Consider the following 13,376-nt stretch of genomic DNA (forward strand, 5'->3'; position numbering starts at 1 on the left):
AACGTTTTATCGAATTAATTTGTGCATCATAAGTAAGCTAATACATTAACTAAATAGTATTGTCTAATTTGACAATTGTTTGTTGGTGTTTTCAATGTTGGATTCAGCTTGGATTGTCCTAATACAAATAGTTTTTGCAATATAAAACAATAAGTGAAATGGCACACCATAGGCTATCATCAATCATTGAAAAAACAAACGAGGGGACATCTGTAAAAAAAACTAAATCGAAGACAGTGGTCGGCATGAAAAAAGAAATAGCCTGCAGTCCAAACGTAGCTCCAATTGGTTAACATTTCAATGTTTAAGTAGGCTACTATGTCGCGACCAGTAAATGTAAGAACTTGTAGCCTAGACACCGCTCTCGGTAAATCCATCGGGCTAGACTGTTGACTCAAGTTTGTAAACTCACACTACACTACTCACCAGATCAGCACCTTGCGCCAAACCGGGGGAATCAGGGGTTCAGGGGAGTGAGGGCACGCCGATTTATACTCTGACCAGTGTCCCGGAGAGCCACAGAGGTAAGGGGGGCGAAGTGCGCCACCTATTCCATATTTGGTAGCCCTCGCGCCATTGAGGACTGCGAGGCCATTAATGGAATGGTGAGTCGCGGGACATCCGTGCCTGCGGCCCATATTGGGAGAGATCAGGGATGAGAGCAGAAAGTCAATGCCGGTCAAACGGACATGTAGAATTCACCTTCACTCAGAGCAGCGTCAAATTCCTGTTTGGAAGGGAGAACGACTAAAATAAACAATGGAAACTATACATATAGGTAAGAATATAGATTAAGAAGGATAGATGGATGTCCATCAAGTAGGCTATCCAAGTATCTGGCAGCGGGATTAACCTAGGCTACATTTAACATTACGTAAAAGGCAGATATAACTATAGTAAATTAATAAACTAAGGCAACAACTGCCTGTGTGTAATGTGTATAGTATAATTTCTGAGAAAGTCAATTGATTTTAGAATTTGAGAAGATTCCTCCTATTGTGAGGACTCCCAGACAATAGCCTTCAACGAGGGATTAGGGGCTCTACCATGGTAGCAAAAGTGAAGACCACTTGTGCCACACAGCTGGTGATAGCAGCTGCCTGTCTCTATTCGGAACACAAATTCCAAACCCCACCATTTTGAATTTTTGGCAGAGAGAAAATGAGAGAAACCACTCATTGCAAATTTAATTTGAGACAGCCTGACAGTAGGCTACCCTAGTCGATATGAATAATTTATAACTTTAGTTGAGGTTACATTATTTCAGTTAACTGTCATAATGAGAATAAATAGAATGGATGAAGTTATGGACCTTTTGTGATTCGATTTGCATAAATCAATATGTTTCCATAACCATAATAAATTGTTTAATCTTAGAGAGTGACCATTTATGTGGTTAGCTATTTAATCATATTATTCACTTGGGGTTTATGTTGCAGTATTTCTAGGAATGAATCCCAGGGAATCAAACTGATCTATAACATATGTTGGAGAGGTCGGTATCAAAGTTAAAGATACTAAACACTTTTAACAAGAAAACAATACTTTGCAGATGACATTGCTGGTTGCTTCCCTGAAACACAGAAAGAGCAAGCCCTAGAAGGTCTAAAATAACACTGGCTAAGAGCAATGCAGGGGTCAGCCACAAGAAGGACAACACAGAAAGGGCACAGCAAGCCATGAATCATATGTTACTGTCACCCAACCCCAAGCCATAACCCCTTACTCTGACTCTTTGTTTCGGTCTTACGTAATCGATGCTAGGCTATGCCCCCATTCAGCATCCCTCTGGCCCAGTATTCAAATATGCTTAACGTGTTCTATAAACATAATGAGTCAGGTCAGTCGACTCCCCACTGCACAGTCTGTAGGGAACTGTGACGGGCGAAGGGAAGTTTACAGGAAGTGATGTAGGCCTAAACACAATGTGTGTGATTGTATAGATGCATGTATGTATGTTTGGGTGCATGCATGTGTTTGTGTGAGGGTGTGTGTGTGTGTGTAGGTGAGAGTGCAGGCGCTTGTGTGTGTGCATATATGTGTGTGTGTGTGTGTGGAACAACACCTGAGGGTGTAATAGAGTCAAGGCAGTGTCAGAAAGGGAGGAGATGCACAAAGGGGACAGATTTTAGAAATGAACAGGGAACACAGGACCAAAAGGTTGATCGATTTGAGACGAGATTTTCTGATCAGAAACATTGTGTGAAAACTCTCCATTGTGCCATTTGTTCAGTGCTGGATGATTCCTGTGGTCATTCTATAGTGCATTCAGAAGATGTCCCTGTGTTTTTTAGCATGGTACTTCAGCAAATGCAAATGGTTCAATACAAATGGTTTGAAAGCATTTCGTTCTCTCCGACACACCGCCCATGGCGACCGGTAGGGGCCATTTTAAGGTCATAACCGACCGAGGACGTGAAACATAATGCTCAGTGAAAATGTTTGGGGACAGTATTTGACCATAAAATCGGAACTGAGAGGCAGTTTAAGTCTAAATAGCTCAAGGGTTGAGATTAGCAACTGTGGTTTAAGGATTTTAACAATAGAGATCAACCTACACACTCTGCTGAACATCCAACGTATTTACAAAGTTATTACATAATAATATTGTCATAGCCTAAACACACGCTGGGGCAGAGCTTCGAGCTCATAGTTGTAGCACAAAGGTCACACAGTAAACGTATGAATCGTAGAAACATCATTTGGGAATATTTATAAGGTATCAAGGCATGAGGCCACAGACTGTAGATGTAGAACAATGCCTTCTGTGTCAGCATATTAAACAACAATACAATGAAAGAGACTGCAGTCGTATTTACCTAAACATTCCAGTGTTGACTGGAAATGAGGTGGAGAAGACAGTTTATCATATTCTGTTACTGTGATTTACATATAGAGTGTTCCAGGGCGCATACAGCTTGATGTGCTTCAAATATCCCAACCCCTCATCAGGAAATCAGCTAATGATTTAGTTACGTTGCTGACTGTGCGGCCTGCATTCATTAACATGCAGGCTATGAAGGCCCATATAGTTCATGTGAGTCAGATGCCGACAGACTAGGCAGCATATTTAGCCCCTTGGTAAGAGCTAGTTATGAGGGGGGGGGGGGGGGGGGGTGCACATAGGCAGAAATACTTGCTGGGCAGAGTTGTACAAATGCCAAGCCGGAAGCCACACACACAAACACAGACACACACAAACTCAAATATCAGGCACACTGTGAACATGTCACAAGATGTATTACAGATTTACACAAAACATTTTACATGCAGTGCAAACACTAGGGTTGTGGTCAGACCCAGGTTAGAACACCAGAGACCACTAAGAATCTGCAGCTTGCTTTCAGTCAATTTTGGCATTCCTTTTGCAGTATGGGAGTGTCCTCACTTCACAATCCGTGTGAGAGAGAGGGAGAGAGAGAGGGTGAAATGACAAAGCAGTATGGGGTTAATTGGATGAGTACTACATATCCTCTCTTTTTATATAGCCCCTTCACCCCTGGGTCTGCTCCCAGCGAGGAGGAGCAGCCTTTTTCCATCTGTAATCAAATATTCACCAGCCCTGCCCAATCTCTCTCCTCTTCCTCTCACGTGCAGCCTCTCAGCACGATGCTGTCAGCTTGGCTTCCACGCCTAGCCCACTCCAACCAAGCGCACTGCGGCCGCTGCCAAGACTTCTGGGAGGAAGAAGAGAGAACAAACTTGAAATTAAAATAAGGCGATTTTTTGGCATGTGGTTTCTGCCCTCAGGACACTTGGGAGCGGAGTTGGGCAGACCAAAAAGCTATCTATCTAGGTCTCATATGGCACTAGCATAAATATTGCACCAAGGTTTGGGCTGTGGCCATCTTTTTCAAAGGAATTTTCTCAAGGATTAGAACGCATGAGAGAATTATTGTCGCTGTGTGTATCAGTCAATAGTGAGCCTGCAAAAATGAGGTTAAATAGCGCTTTGGAATATAATGAAATATTCATGAATTCAATTTGAATAGTTTAAACTACAGATGCATAGCTACACGGATTTGTTCATATTCAGCAGGAGCATTTTGGATAAATCCTCAAAGCGATATTTAAGTATTGGAACCTGAGCTAGTTTTTGAAATAGATGACAAGGCATTGTGTCAATCAAAAACACGGAGATGAATTAAAGTTGTCCGGCAAGCAAAAGTACTCATGTTTTAAGAAACAAAACGGCAGATAAAAATATGTAGAAAACATCTATAATAGTCAAGCTGACTGTTGCGTTCAGACTTGTATTAACCACTGGGCAATTTATTTTAATTCTTCCCGCTTCAGTGAGCACCTTGCCCGATGTTTTATTCTGATGAATGGATTCGCCACACAAAAGTTAACTTTCAGTGTCTGTTCTTGTTGGAGAGTTGTCCTCAGTAGGCCTCCCTCACACCAGATTTCCGCTGTACCCTATTGGGATTACCTTTGAAGAAGAATTCAGTTTCATGTATTCTCCCTCAACCTTCTCCACAGGAACACAGGGAGATGAAAAGAGTACGCTCCTGGTGGACTTCGCCCTGACGTCATGACGCAAGATTAAGGTGCCCTTTTTAGTGTTGGAGAAGGAAAAAGTAAGGTCGTAGTCAGTCTTGGAAACCTAGCGTAAACTTTAATGCATATTTTAGATGGCACCTGCTCAATCGGTCGGGATACAGCTTCAAATAATAGTTTCATTTCAAGTTATTGAAAGGTAACATGTTGAAGTCAAAGAAAGGTGATGTGATTACACAAGGTCATTATAGACAATTCAATTATTGTGTCATGGCAAACAACAGCTACGTAGTGGCATACAACATAAAAATAATACAATACAATAGCAGCAAAAATAGCCTTAGTCACCTTTCCATAGATTTGCTGAGTCACAAAGAGCAGAGTAGAGAATAGTTTCAGTTTCAGGCATGCCATTATAATACAGGGCTGGGCTTAAGGTCAGATGTAAAGTTTGATGGTTTCTGATTGAGTCATAAATCTGATCAGCTACCATTCCCTGTGCATTGTGAGGTGTGATTCGAATGAATCCCCATTTCTTCATCTGCTTCCAAGAAAATTACATTTTCACCTACCAATATAAAGCAATTCCCCTCTGTGTTAAAGGGGAGAAACGCTGACACAACACTACTGAAAAAGAAAGTTACATCTGATTTTGTGGAGTTAAAGGCATAGTTCGCCCAACATATTAATAATAACTGGTATTGTTTTTTTGTTAAATTACAAACTTTTCAGTCAATAAAAGCACATACACACAAATTGTATAAATTCCAAACAGTTTAATCGCATTATACATTTTAATCCAGCTTTATCCATCATGGCTCCATTGTTAACATTGAGCTATGGAACATTCTTATCTACGCTATGCAGTGTTATCATAAATGAAACTGAGAATACAGGCCACAAAAACGAAAGCAAATTTGACTTTAACCCAAGCTAAATTAATTAACCATTAATTTGTGTTTGACAGACTGAGCAAGAGGAATTTAGCCCTTTACATTGTTAAAAGTTTGGCGAGGGCAAGTTTCCTAGTGGCTCACTGACACAATTCAAACCAACATCCCATCCCCCTGAAGCTAATACAAACAACATTGTTTCTGTGCATGAACAGTGAAGCCTTCTCCTATGGGGCTTTACACAGCCCCATAGTGTGCACCCAGACATATACTAGGTCCAAGACAACTTGGACTCAACACAGGGGCTTGCCGTGTCTCATGTTCTGGGCACAGGTACGTCCCAGGTTGGCGCCCTCCAGGAGCAGGTCGGAGAGGCGGTCCAGCCCCACGCAGGTGGTGAGGGGGGTGATGAGGCCATACAGGCTCCCCAGCATGATGCTTATGGGCCAGGCCAGGACCAGCAGGACCACTAGCCACACGATGCTCCAGAAACAAGAGCCACAACTGGCCATCCTGGTCTGGGGGAGAGAGGAAGGGGGAGGAGAGGAGAAAATGATGACATCAAAGCAGTCAAGTAGTCAGAAAATGGAATTCATTCATTCATATATATGCTGTCCTTTTTGTAGACCTCTGCTACAAAATCCCAGATCCTCATAATACATATTTGATGGAGTAACTGTGTCATTCCCAGAAGGTCCCAGGCAGAGGTACTGTGACACGTCTATGTGGAGAGATTATCCGATTGGAACGTGCCCTGGTGATGATCTGGATGTACTTGTCAGGGTTTAGTGGTGGCCTTGACAAAGTGTGATAAGCTGGCACTCGTTACTGCTGTAACCATCACATTACCCCACTGACCTGCCAACCCCTCCATGCCCTGAGGGTGAATCAGTATATCTGAGAGTGAGCATGGCTAACCTGCCACCCTGCTAGCACCCTGGTAGCCTCAAACAGCTCACATAGATGGAAACATAATGGAGGTTTATGCTAGGGATAGACTGTATCAATACTGAAAGGTATTGATAACAAAACCAAAATTTGGTTCGACATGCTCCAAAAGATTCCAAAATATATAATAAACTCTGTGTTATTCACATTTTGAGGTTATATTTATTTGGCTGGATAATCAGCAGAGAATAACAGCAATGTCCAGTAAATTAGCCTGAAGCCCATATGTCAAAGCACAACTAGGACCAATGTTCTGAAAAGCAACACCAGTTCGATTAGGCCTGGGTGCTATAGCTTTAAGAAACCACTGGCCACACTTCCTTGTGGTCTGGCCTCATGTCATATCCTGTTATGGCCGTGTCATTGGACAGGGCTGTGGTCGGTAATCTCGAGGTGATCTCGTGCTTTTAGGGCACCGCCCCTCGGAGGGGTGGAGGTGGGGGGGATGTTAAAGAACCAGGCACAACAGCCATTCAGAAAAGCACTACAAACTACTCATGGCCACAGGTAAATTGTTTACATTAAAATATATACTTGGGCTGTATACTATTATAAATACAGTCCCCCCCCCACAAAAAAACAAAAACAATGCTACAATGTTTTTAAAAGTTGCATTTGCACGTCTTAAGTTTCGCAAATCAACCACTGGAAAATAACTTAAAATGTGTTACAAATCAATGTTTGTCAGCTATGCCAGCAAGACTGTGCCTCTGCACATAACTAGTGTGAAGTGAGGTCAGTAACCCAGACGCTTTGCATGCAGTTAGTTTGGAGAAGACAATCAACCAGTGGCCATGGTTAAACAGGAGAAAGTAGAACTGTATGTAAACCTGTCGGAATACCTGGCGTGTGAGTATAAAAGACATGTTCACCTTCAGAAGTGGAGAGATAGATGGACTGGATGGACGAGAAAGTACAAAATTTCTGCTCTCCTTGGCTGAGGATATTCCTTTCAGTCTTCCAGTCAGTTTTGCTGCTGAGAGAAAGAGAGAGGGAGAGACAGAGAGCGAGGGAAAAAGGGAGAGAGTCCAAGAGTATGAGAGACCTCTTCTCACTAGTTAACTTTAATTTACCACAACAAGATACTATAGGATGCCAGAGAGGCCAGCTGCTAGAAAACAGATATTTAGCAATTTGCTGCCTTTTCACAGACAGGATATGACACAATGTGTGGATTCATGTGCTCCATGGTTGCCATAGGTTACTGTTTATATGCAGTTTACAAACAGACACTGTTAATCATACCGGTGCACAAGATCTATCATTCAATTTTGCTACATTTTGCCAACTGTTAATTGTCTCTACCGGGACTCAATGAGTGTTCAAGTTTTGAAGTGCAGTTCTGAGTGATTGTTGAAGTGTGTGTTTGGATAACAGGCTTCTAGACAGGAAGGCTTTAATGCCTAAAGTCCAGGTTTAATGTGTAGGAATGTGAACTGTTAATTGTGTGTGTGTGTGCATGTGTGAGTTGTTAAAGGGGTCATAGAATGCAAAACCAAGTTTACCTTGTCATAGTTGAATAACGACAGTTCGGTGGGTAAATAATAATAATACATTTTATTCAAGACACCTTTTCTCTGCACTCAAGTGCACCGTACAGGGGTACACAAGACATTAAAAGCAGATAAAGAATATAACAACATTAAAAACAACAGAAGAAGGCTGAGTAATTGACATTAAATGGAATAAGCAGTTTTAAACAGATGGGTTTTGAGTTGCAATTTGAAATGGCTAATGAATCGAGATTTCTGAGTTGGGGTGGTAGTGAATTCCAGAGACAGGGAGCAGAGCGGCTGAATGATCTACTCCCCATGGTGTTGAGACGGGCAGAGGGGACAGACAGGTGTATGGAGGAAGAGGATGTGAGGGAGCGGGAGGTAGTGGGACCCTGGAGGAGATCAGACAAATATGGGGGGGCGAGGTTGTGGATGGCCTTAAATGTGAATAGGAGGACAGGAGGAATGTGAAAATGGACATACAGTGAACCTCAAAGTCCATTGACACCTCTGTCCTATGCAAATCTCACAATTTGAAACTGCCGCTGTAAAACAGGCGGTTTCCAAAAAGGCTCCACCTTTTTTGGCTCTGGTCTGTACCTTTGTCACGCCCAAAAGTTACATACAGACCACTGGTGTTCTGGCCCAGGAACATGAATGGAGGTTGCGTAGATCTCAGACACTAGTTTAGCTGGGCGCTGCTCTGTCCACGGGAATTACTAAGAAGAAAAGTATGGTCGTTTTTCAAGGATATTGAAAATGGACCACGGTCGTAAATGCAGTGTTCCAGGCTGTACAGGGAATGCTGACACTTTCATAGTCTTCCCAAGGAACCAAACACTCGATGGGCTGTAATGTTTGTCTATGAGAAGATCCCTGTGAAGATCGACACTCAACCTGATAGCTCAGTGGTTAAGGATGTGGGCTACTTGTGTGAGGGGTCTTGTGTTCAAATCTGGCTGAAGGATCTTCTTACAGCTCAGTTTTTGCTGTTCGTCATATAAATAAAACTGATAAAAGGTAAATGTATTTTTAGACTCCTGTAGCTGCAGCGCACTCCCCGACTGTCCAGATCCCTCTCCCAACTGTCTTTCCTGGTGGGACAGTTGGGTACCTGGAGAGACAGTTGGGATCTGGACAGTCGGAGAGTGCGCTGCGGCTACAGGGATCTGGGCCCACGGGCGTGTTTGGCACTATGCTCTGTGCTGGTTTTGAACCCAGGTCGTTGTGGTTTAGGCTCTTGTTCTCAACCCACTACACCACGAAATACAGTGACGATAAGTAGACTTTTCTTTGATACTTATTTATTTCTGCAACACGGTTAAATATTAAACAGAAATTTACAGCTTACCGTCTATTAGGGGTTGGTATCTTTTAGTACCTCACGATTCAAATCGATTCTTGGGGGTCACGATTCGATAAAAAATGTATTCATGATTTTTTCGATTGTTAATCAAATTTCGATTCAATATATGCTTACATAAAATAATTTTTTTTTTAATAGAAAACGGATATTTGAAATTTGTGAATCGATGTAAATCGCTAGAAGACTGAATCGCGATTCAAATGGGAATCGATTCCCCCCCCACCCCTATAGTTTAGCGGCATCTACTCCAGCTGCTAGTGGGCAGATTGGCCTATACTAGTTGCTCTGGGAGGGGGGGGGGGGGTGGATGGCTGGAGTGAATGGACTAGAGATAGGCATGGATTTTAACAAGGCTTACAAATGAAGGTTGTGTGTGTGACAAATTGGGAGTGCCTGGCAATCAAACACATTGAAATTCACATATCAAAAGTTTATTTTATTATTACAAAAAAAGGTTACAAAACAAAACATCTCTAATCTCTCATCTCGGTTTTTATGAAAAGACCCTCAATGTTTCTATGACATCATCATGGCTTCCATTGAAAAAAAGAAAATAAAGCAGAATCATTTTAAACAAGCCACATTCTCCTTCTGAGCAAGTCACAGTTAGATGCCTCCATTCAGTGAGGGCCTGTGTAACCCAGCTGTTCAGTAAGTGGGCTCTCTAAGACTCTGGCTCCTCCCCGCTGTCCCCATCACTGTCGCTGTCCCGGCCAGGGTGCTCAGGCATCTTGGGGTGCTCCTCGCTCTCCTCCTGGCTGGCTGCGGTGTCTTGAGGGCTCTTTCCCTGGTCCTTCCCCTGGTCCTCCCCCTGCTCCATGGGCTCCTCCTCCTTGTCCTCCCCAGGCTTGGAGGCCTCTGGCTCGGCCTCGTCCGCCTCTGTCATGGCCTCCTCCTCCGTGGTCTGCTGGGGAGGGGGCAGCAGCTTCTGCTGTTGCTGTACATAGAGGGAGGAGGGGAGGGAGGATGGCAGAGAAAGAGGAAGGATGGGGAGAAAGGGAGAAGAGAAAGGAAGATCGGGTTGAAGAGAAAAATGACAGGATTTTTTTTGGTGTGTGACAGTCATTAAAAATAGATGTCATAGCTCCTCCGCCCTGGGCTTGTGTCATGTTGTACCCAAAACTAGGCTCTACTGTTTATCACCGTTGATCACAAGAACTGTCTAGATACCGACTCCCGTATCAGACACCATAATATTCTCAACTCACATATCACTCCCCCCCTCTCCTCCTCCCTCTCTCCTTTATCTTTGCCTGTCCCGCTCTGTTTTGTTTCCCTTTCCTCTCTTGTCAGAGGCAGAACCAGAGCAGTGGTCCCCCCCCCCCCCCCCCCCCTTCTCCCCGGGGTGAGGAGAGAGCTTCACTCTCTTAATTAAAAAACTGGTTTTGGTTCCTCATCTGAAATGTTAGGGTTATGGCCTGCTAGGACTATGCATGCTGAACTAAAACAATTTGCTTGAATATGACCTATTTCCGGCACTGCATTAAAATTTTAAGGCTGAAAAACACAGTCCAAAATAGCTGCGAGGGAGTAAAAAGGAGAAGACTTTTAAGAACCAGAAGCCTGAAAGAGCTTGGTTTCAGGTGGACAACAAAGACTTACTTCAAAAAAGAACATGACTTGTGGCAGTAGAGGTATATTATTATCCATTGTAATGTACTGTATGGAGTACAATACACCTGTATGGTGGTGTACAATACACCTGTATGGTGGTGTATTCTGTTCCACGGCTGGTCCTACCTGTTGGTACTGCTGTGTGTGTGTGTGTGTGTGTGTGAGAGAGTGCTCTGGTCCTACCTGTTGGTACTGCTGTGTGTGTGTGTGTGTGTGTGTGTGTGTGTGTGTGTGAGTGCGCTCTGGTCCTACCTGTTGGTACTGCTGTGTGTGTGTGTGTGTGTGTGTGTGTGTGAGAGTGCTCTGGTCCTACCTGTCGGTACTGCTGTGTGCTCTGCTGGATCATGTGCATATACATGTTGTACACCAGGTTGGCCATCTCTGGCATGTTCTTGATCACACGCTCCCCCTGTCTAGAACCCTCTTCCCTCTGGGAGAGGGAGAAAGAGAGAGACAGAGCATGAGAGGGAGAGATTGGGGGAGAGAGAGACCGAAACACACACATAAAATATATTAATACCATTACTCAGTTATACAAATTGGAGAAAGGTTGTGGAAGGGGGACTGGTGGGGGGGGGGGGAAGGGGGGGGGCAGCAGGGGAGGCTGGGAAAACAATTTAGGAAGGAGGAACTGAACAGGCCAAGATTAATGACAGCAGCCACTTCTTGTTTAAACTGGCTGCCTTGGTCCATCACCAGCTACATCCATGTAAATACCTCCATGTGTAATGGAGCATTGTGGTGCAGAGGTGCTCCCTGGGTTTTACAGCAGGCCAGCGTAAGTAAACAGCCTTGGATTACTGTGAAGGTGAAGGCTATAAACACATCGTAAAGCCTGACCCCGGGTTGGTAGGAAGGGGAATGTGGGCAGCCATGGTCTAGCTGGGTACAGCACGGCATGAGGCTAAGCAGAGGGCACATGTGTGTGTTTGTGTGCCCAAACAAGTTACCCCCCCCTGGGTGTAATGCACACACAATGTCAGAGAGAATTGGAGAGAAGGGGTTTCTGTGTAGTTCTATTAGACACACAAGCCAGACACAAGGGCGTCGATGATACACAGGAATGCACACTCGGAGAGACAGTGGCAATCTCACACCACGCTGGGGAGATTTGTGACAGGGAGTCGGGTGACCTTTTGGGGTTAAATATAGCCTGTGTTCCCCCAGACTGTAGCCAGCCAGCCAGCCCCAGGCCCACACCTTGGGGGGAACAGACTGGGTATATGGCACAGCCACAGACAGAGGAGAGGGGGATCAGATGTTGTGATGAAGGGGAACAGACAGGGGCTAAGAGGGGCACTGAGATGCACCCAGAGTCTTCACTGTGCTGTGTGTGTGCTGTGTGCTGTGTGTGTGTGCTGTGTGTGCTGTGTGTGTGTGTGCTGTGTGTGTGTGCTGTGTGCGCCCCTCTGACTGTGCGGACAGAGGATGTAAAAATGTCCACAACAGTAATGTGGCTGTGTGCATATGTATGCGTGCGTGTGTATGCACATGTGTAGGTGTGTGTGTAAGCAGGTGTGTGTGTGTGTACTCACGGGCTGCTCCTGGGTGTAGTACTCGTGGGGGAGGATGTGCAGCTGCGGGGGCCGGGCGCTGAGCTGGCTGAAGGCCGGCGTGAGCTCAAAGCAGTTCTGGAACAGAGCCACCCGCGCAAAGACGTACAGGCCCAGCCTGGCACGGGACATGGCCACCACAAGACGCCTTACGTCCCTGGGGAGGGACACACACACACAGGGGGAGGGGGGGGGGAGAATGAGGAGGAGGGAAGATGGGGGTTCATTCCATGGATGGAGAGGAACAGAGGAGAGAAATGAAGGAGGCGAGGGGATGAGAGGAGGAAGGGGGTGACAGAGAGGACAGGAAGGCGAAGGAGGGATGGGATGAGAGAGGAGCGTGGGATGAGAGGGGGGGGGGTTTGAAGGCAGATGAGCGGGCGAGGTGAAGGAGTGAAATGACGGCGAACAAAAGAGGGGTTTGGCGAGAAGCAAAGCAGAGATGACAGGGAGGGGGAAGAAGGAGAAAGGGCGTGAGGGAAGGAACAGGGGGAGGAGAAGGAAGGATGGGAGAGAGGAGATAGGTTACATCTCTTCCCATCCGTGAGAATTAAGGGATTTGAGAAAATAGCCCCCCCCCCCCCTCCCCCTCTCAGAGTATATTCCAGGAATATTCCATCTGCGGCAGTAATACCCAGTGGTGTGTGAGTGTGTGTTAAATAAGAGATGTTTTCCTGGGAACAGTGAACATCACAGCAGGCCTGTCCTGTGTGCTTCAGCTAAGCAGTAGCGTATAACACCATACTGCTGAACACACACACGCTGTTCCCAGGTCTGCACTGCACGGGCAGAGAGCTAGATCTTTGGGGGGTCCCCATCTTAAAATGAGGGGCCACAACAACAACAAAAATGAATATATATATCAATTCTTTTTTCTTTATTGTAAGCAATCAGAAATGTGGAGGGGCCAGACATGTACATTTCCCTGGTGGCCACGCCCCTGCAGTGTGGGGAGAGGAGATTCTCCTGTTGCTGGAAGCACAGCGCTCTAGAGTCAGAGCTG

The 13,376-nt window shown here is 45.1% G+C and overlaps 2 protein-coding genes across 3 annotated transcripts in view; both read right to left on the reverse strand.

Annotated features, from left to right (window-relative positions):
- The window catches only part of LOC134027017 (actin, alpha cardiac muscle 1), a 3,057-nt gene extending 2,492 nt beyond the window's left edge, over nt 1-565 (reverse strand). The window contains exon 1 of the mRNA XM_062470122.1: nt 427-565. The gene's annotated coding sequence lies outside the window, so the exon portion shown is untranslated. The remainder of the gene's footprint in view (nt 1-426) is intronic.
- Nucleotides 566-9,627: 9,062 nt separating this feature from the next.
- aqr (aquarius intron-binding spliceosomal factor) overlaps nt 9,628-13,376 on the reverse strand; it is a 44,305-nt gene continuing 40,556 nt past the window's right edge. For both annotated transcript variants that reach the window (XM_062469203.1, XM_062469205.1), the window contains exons 34-36: nt 12,356-12,530; nt 11,134-11,250; nt 9,628-10,143 (exon numbers count right to left, since the gene is read on the reverse strand). In XM_062469203.1, the coding sequence (XP_062325187.1) occupies nt 9,871-10,143; nt 11,134-11,250; nt 12,356-12,530 (565 nt within the window). In that variant the 3' untranslated portion in view covers nt 9,628-9,870. The remainder of the gene's footprint in view (nt 10,144-11,133; nt 11,251-12,355; nt 12,531-13,376) is intronic.

This window comes from Osmerus eperlanus, chromosome 9 (genome assembly GCF_963692335.1).
Source record: "Osmerus eperlanus chromosome 9, fOsmEpe2.1, whole genome shotgun sequence".
NCBI lineage: Eukaryota > Metazoa > Chordata > Actinopteri > Osmeriformes > Osmeridae > Osmerus > Osmerus eperlanus.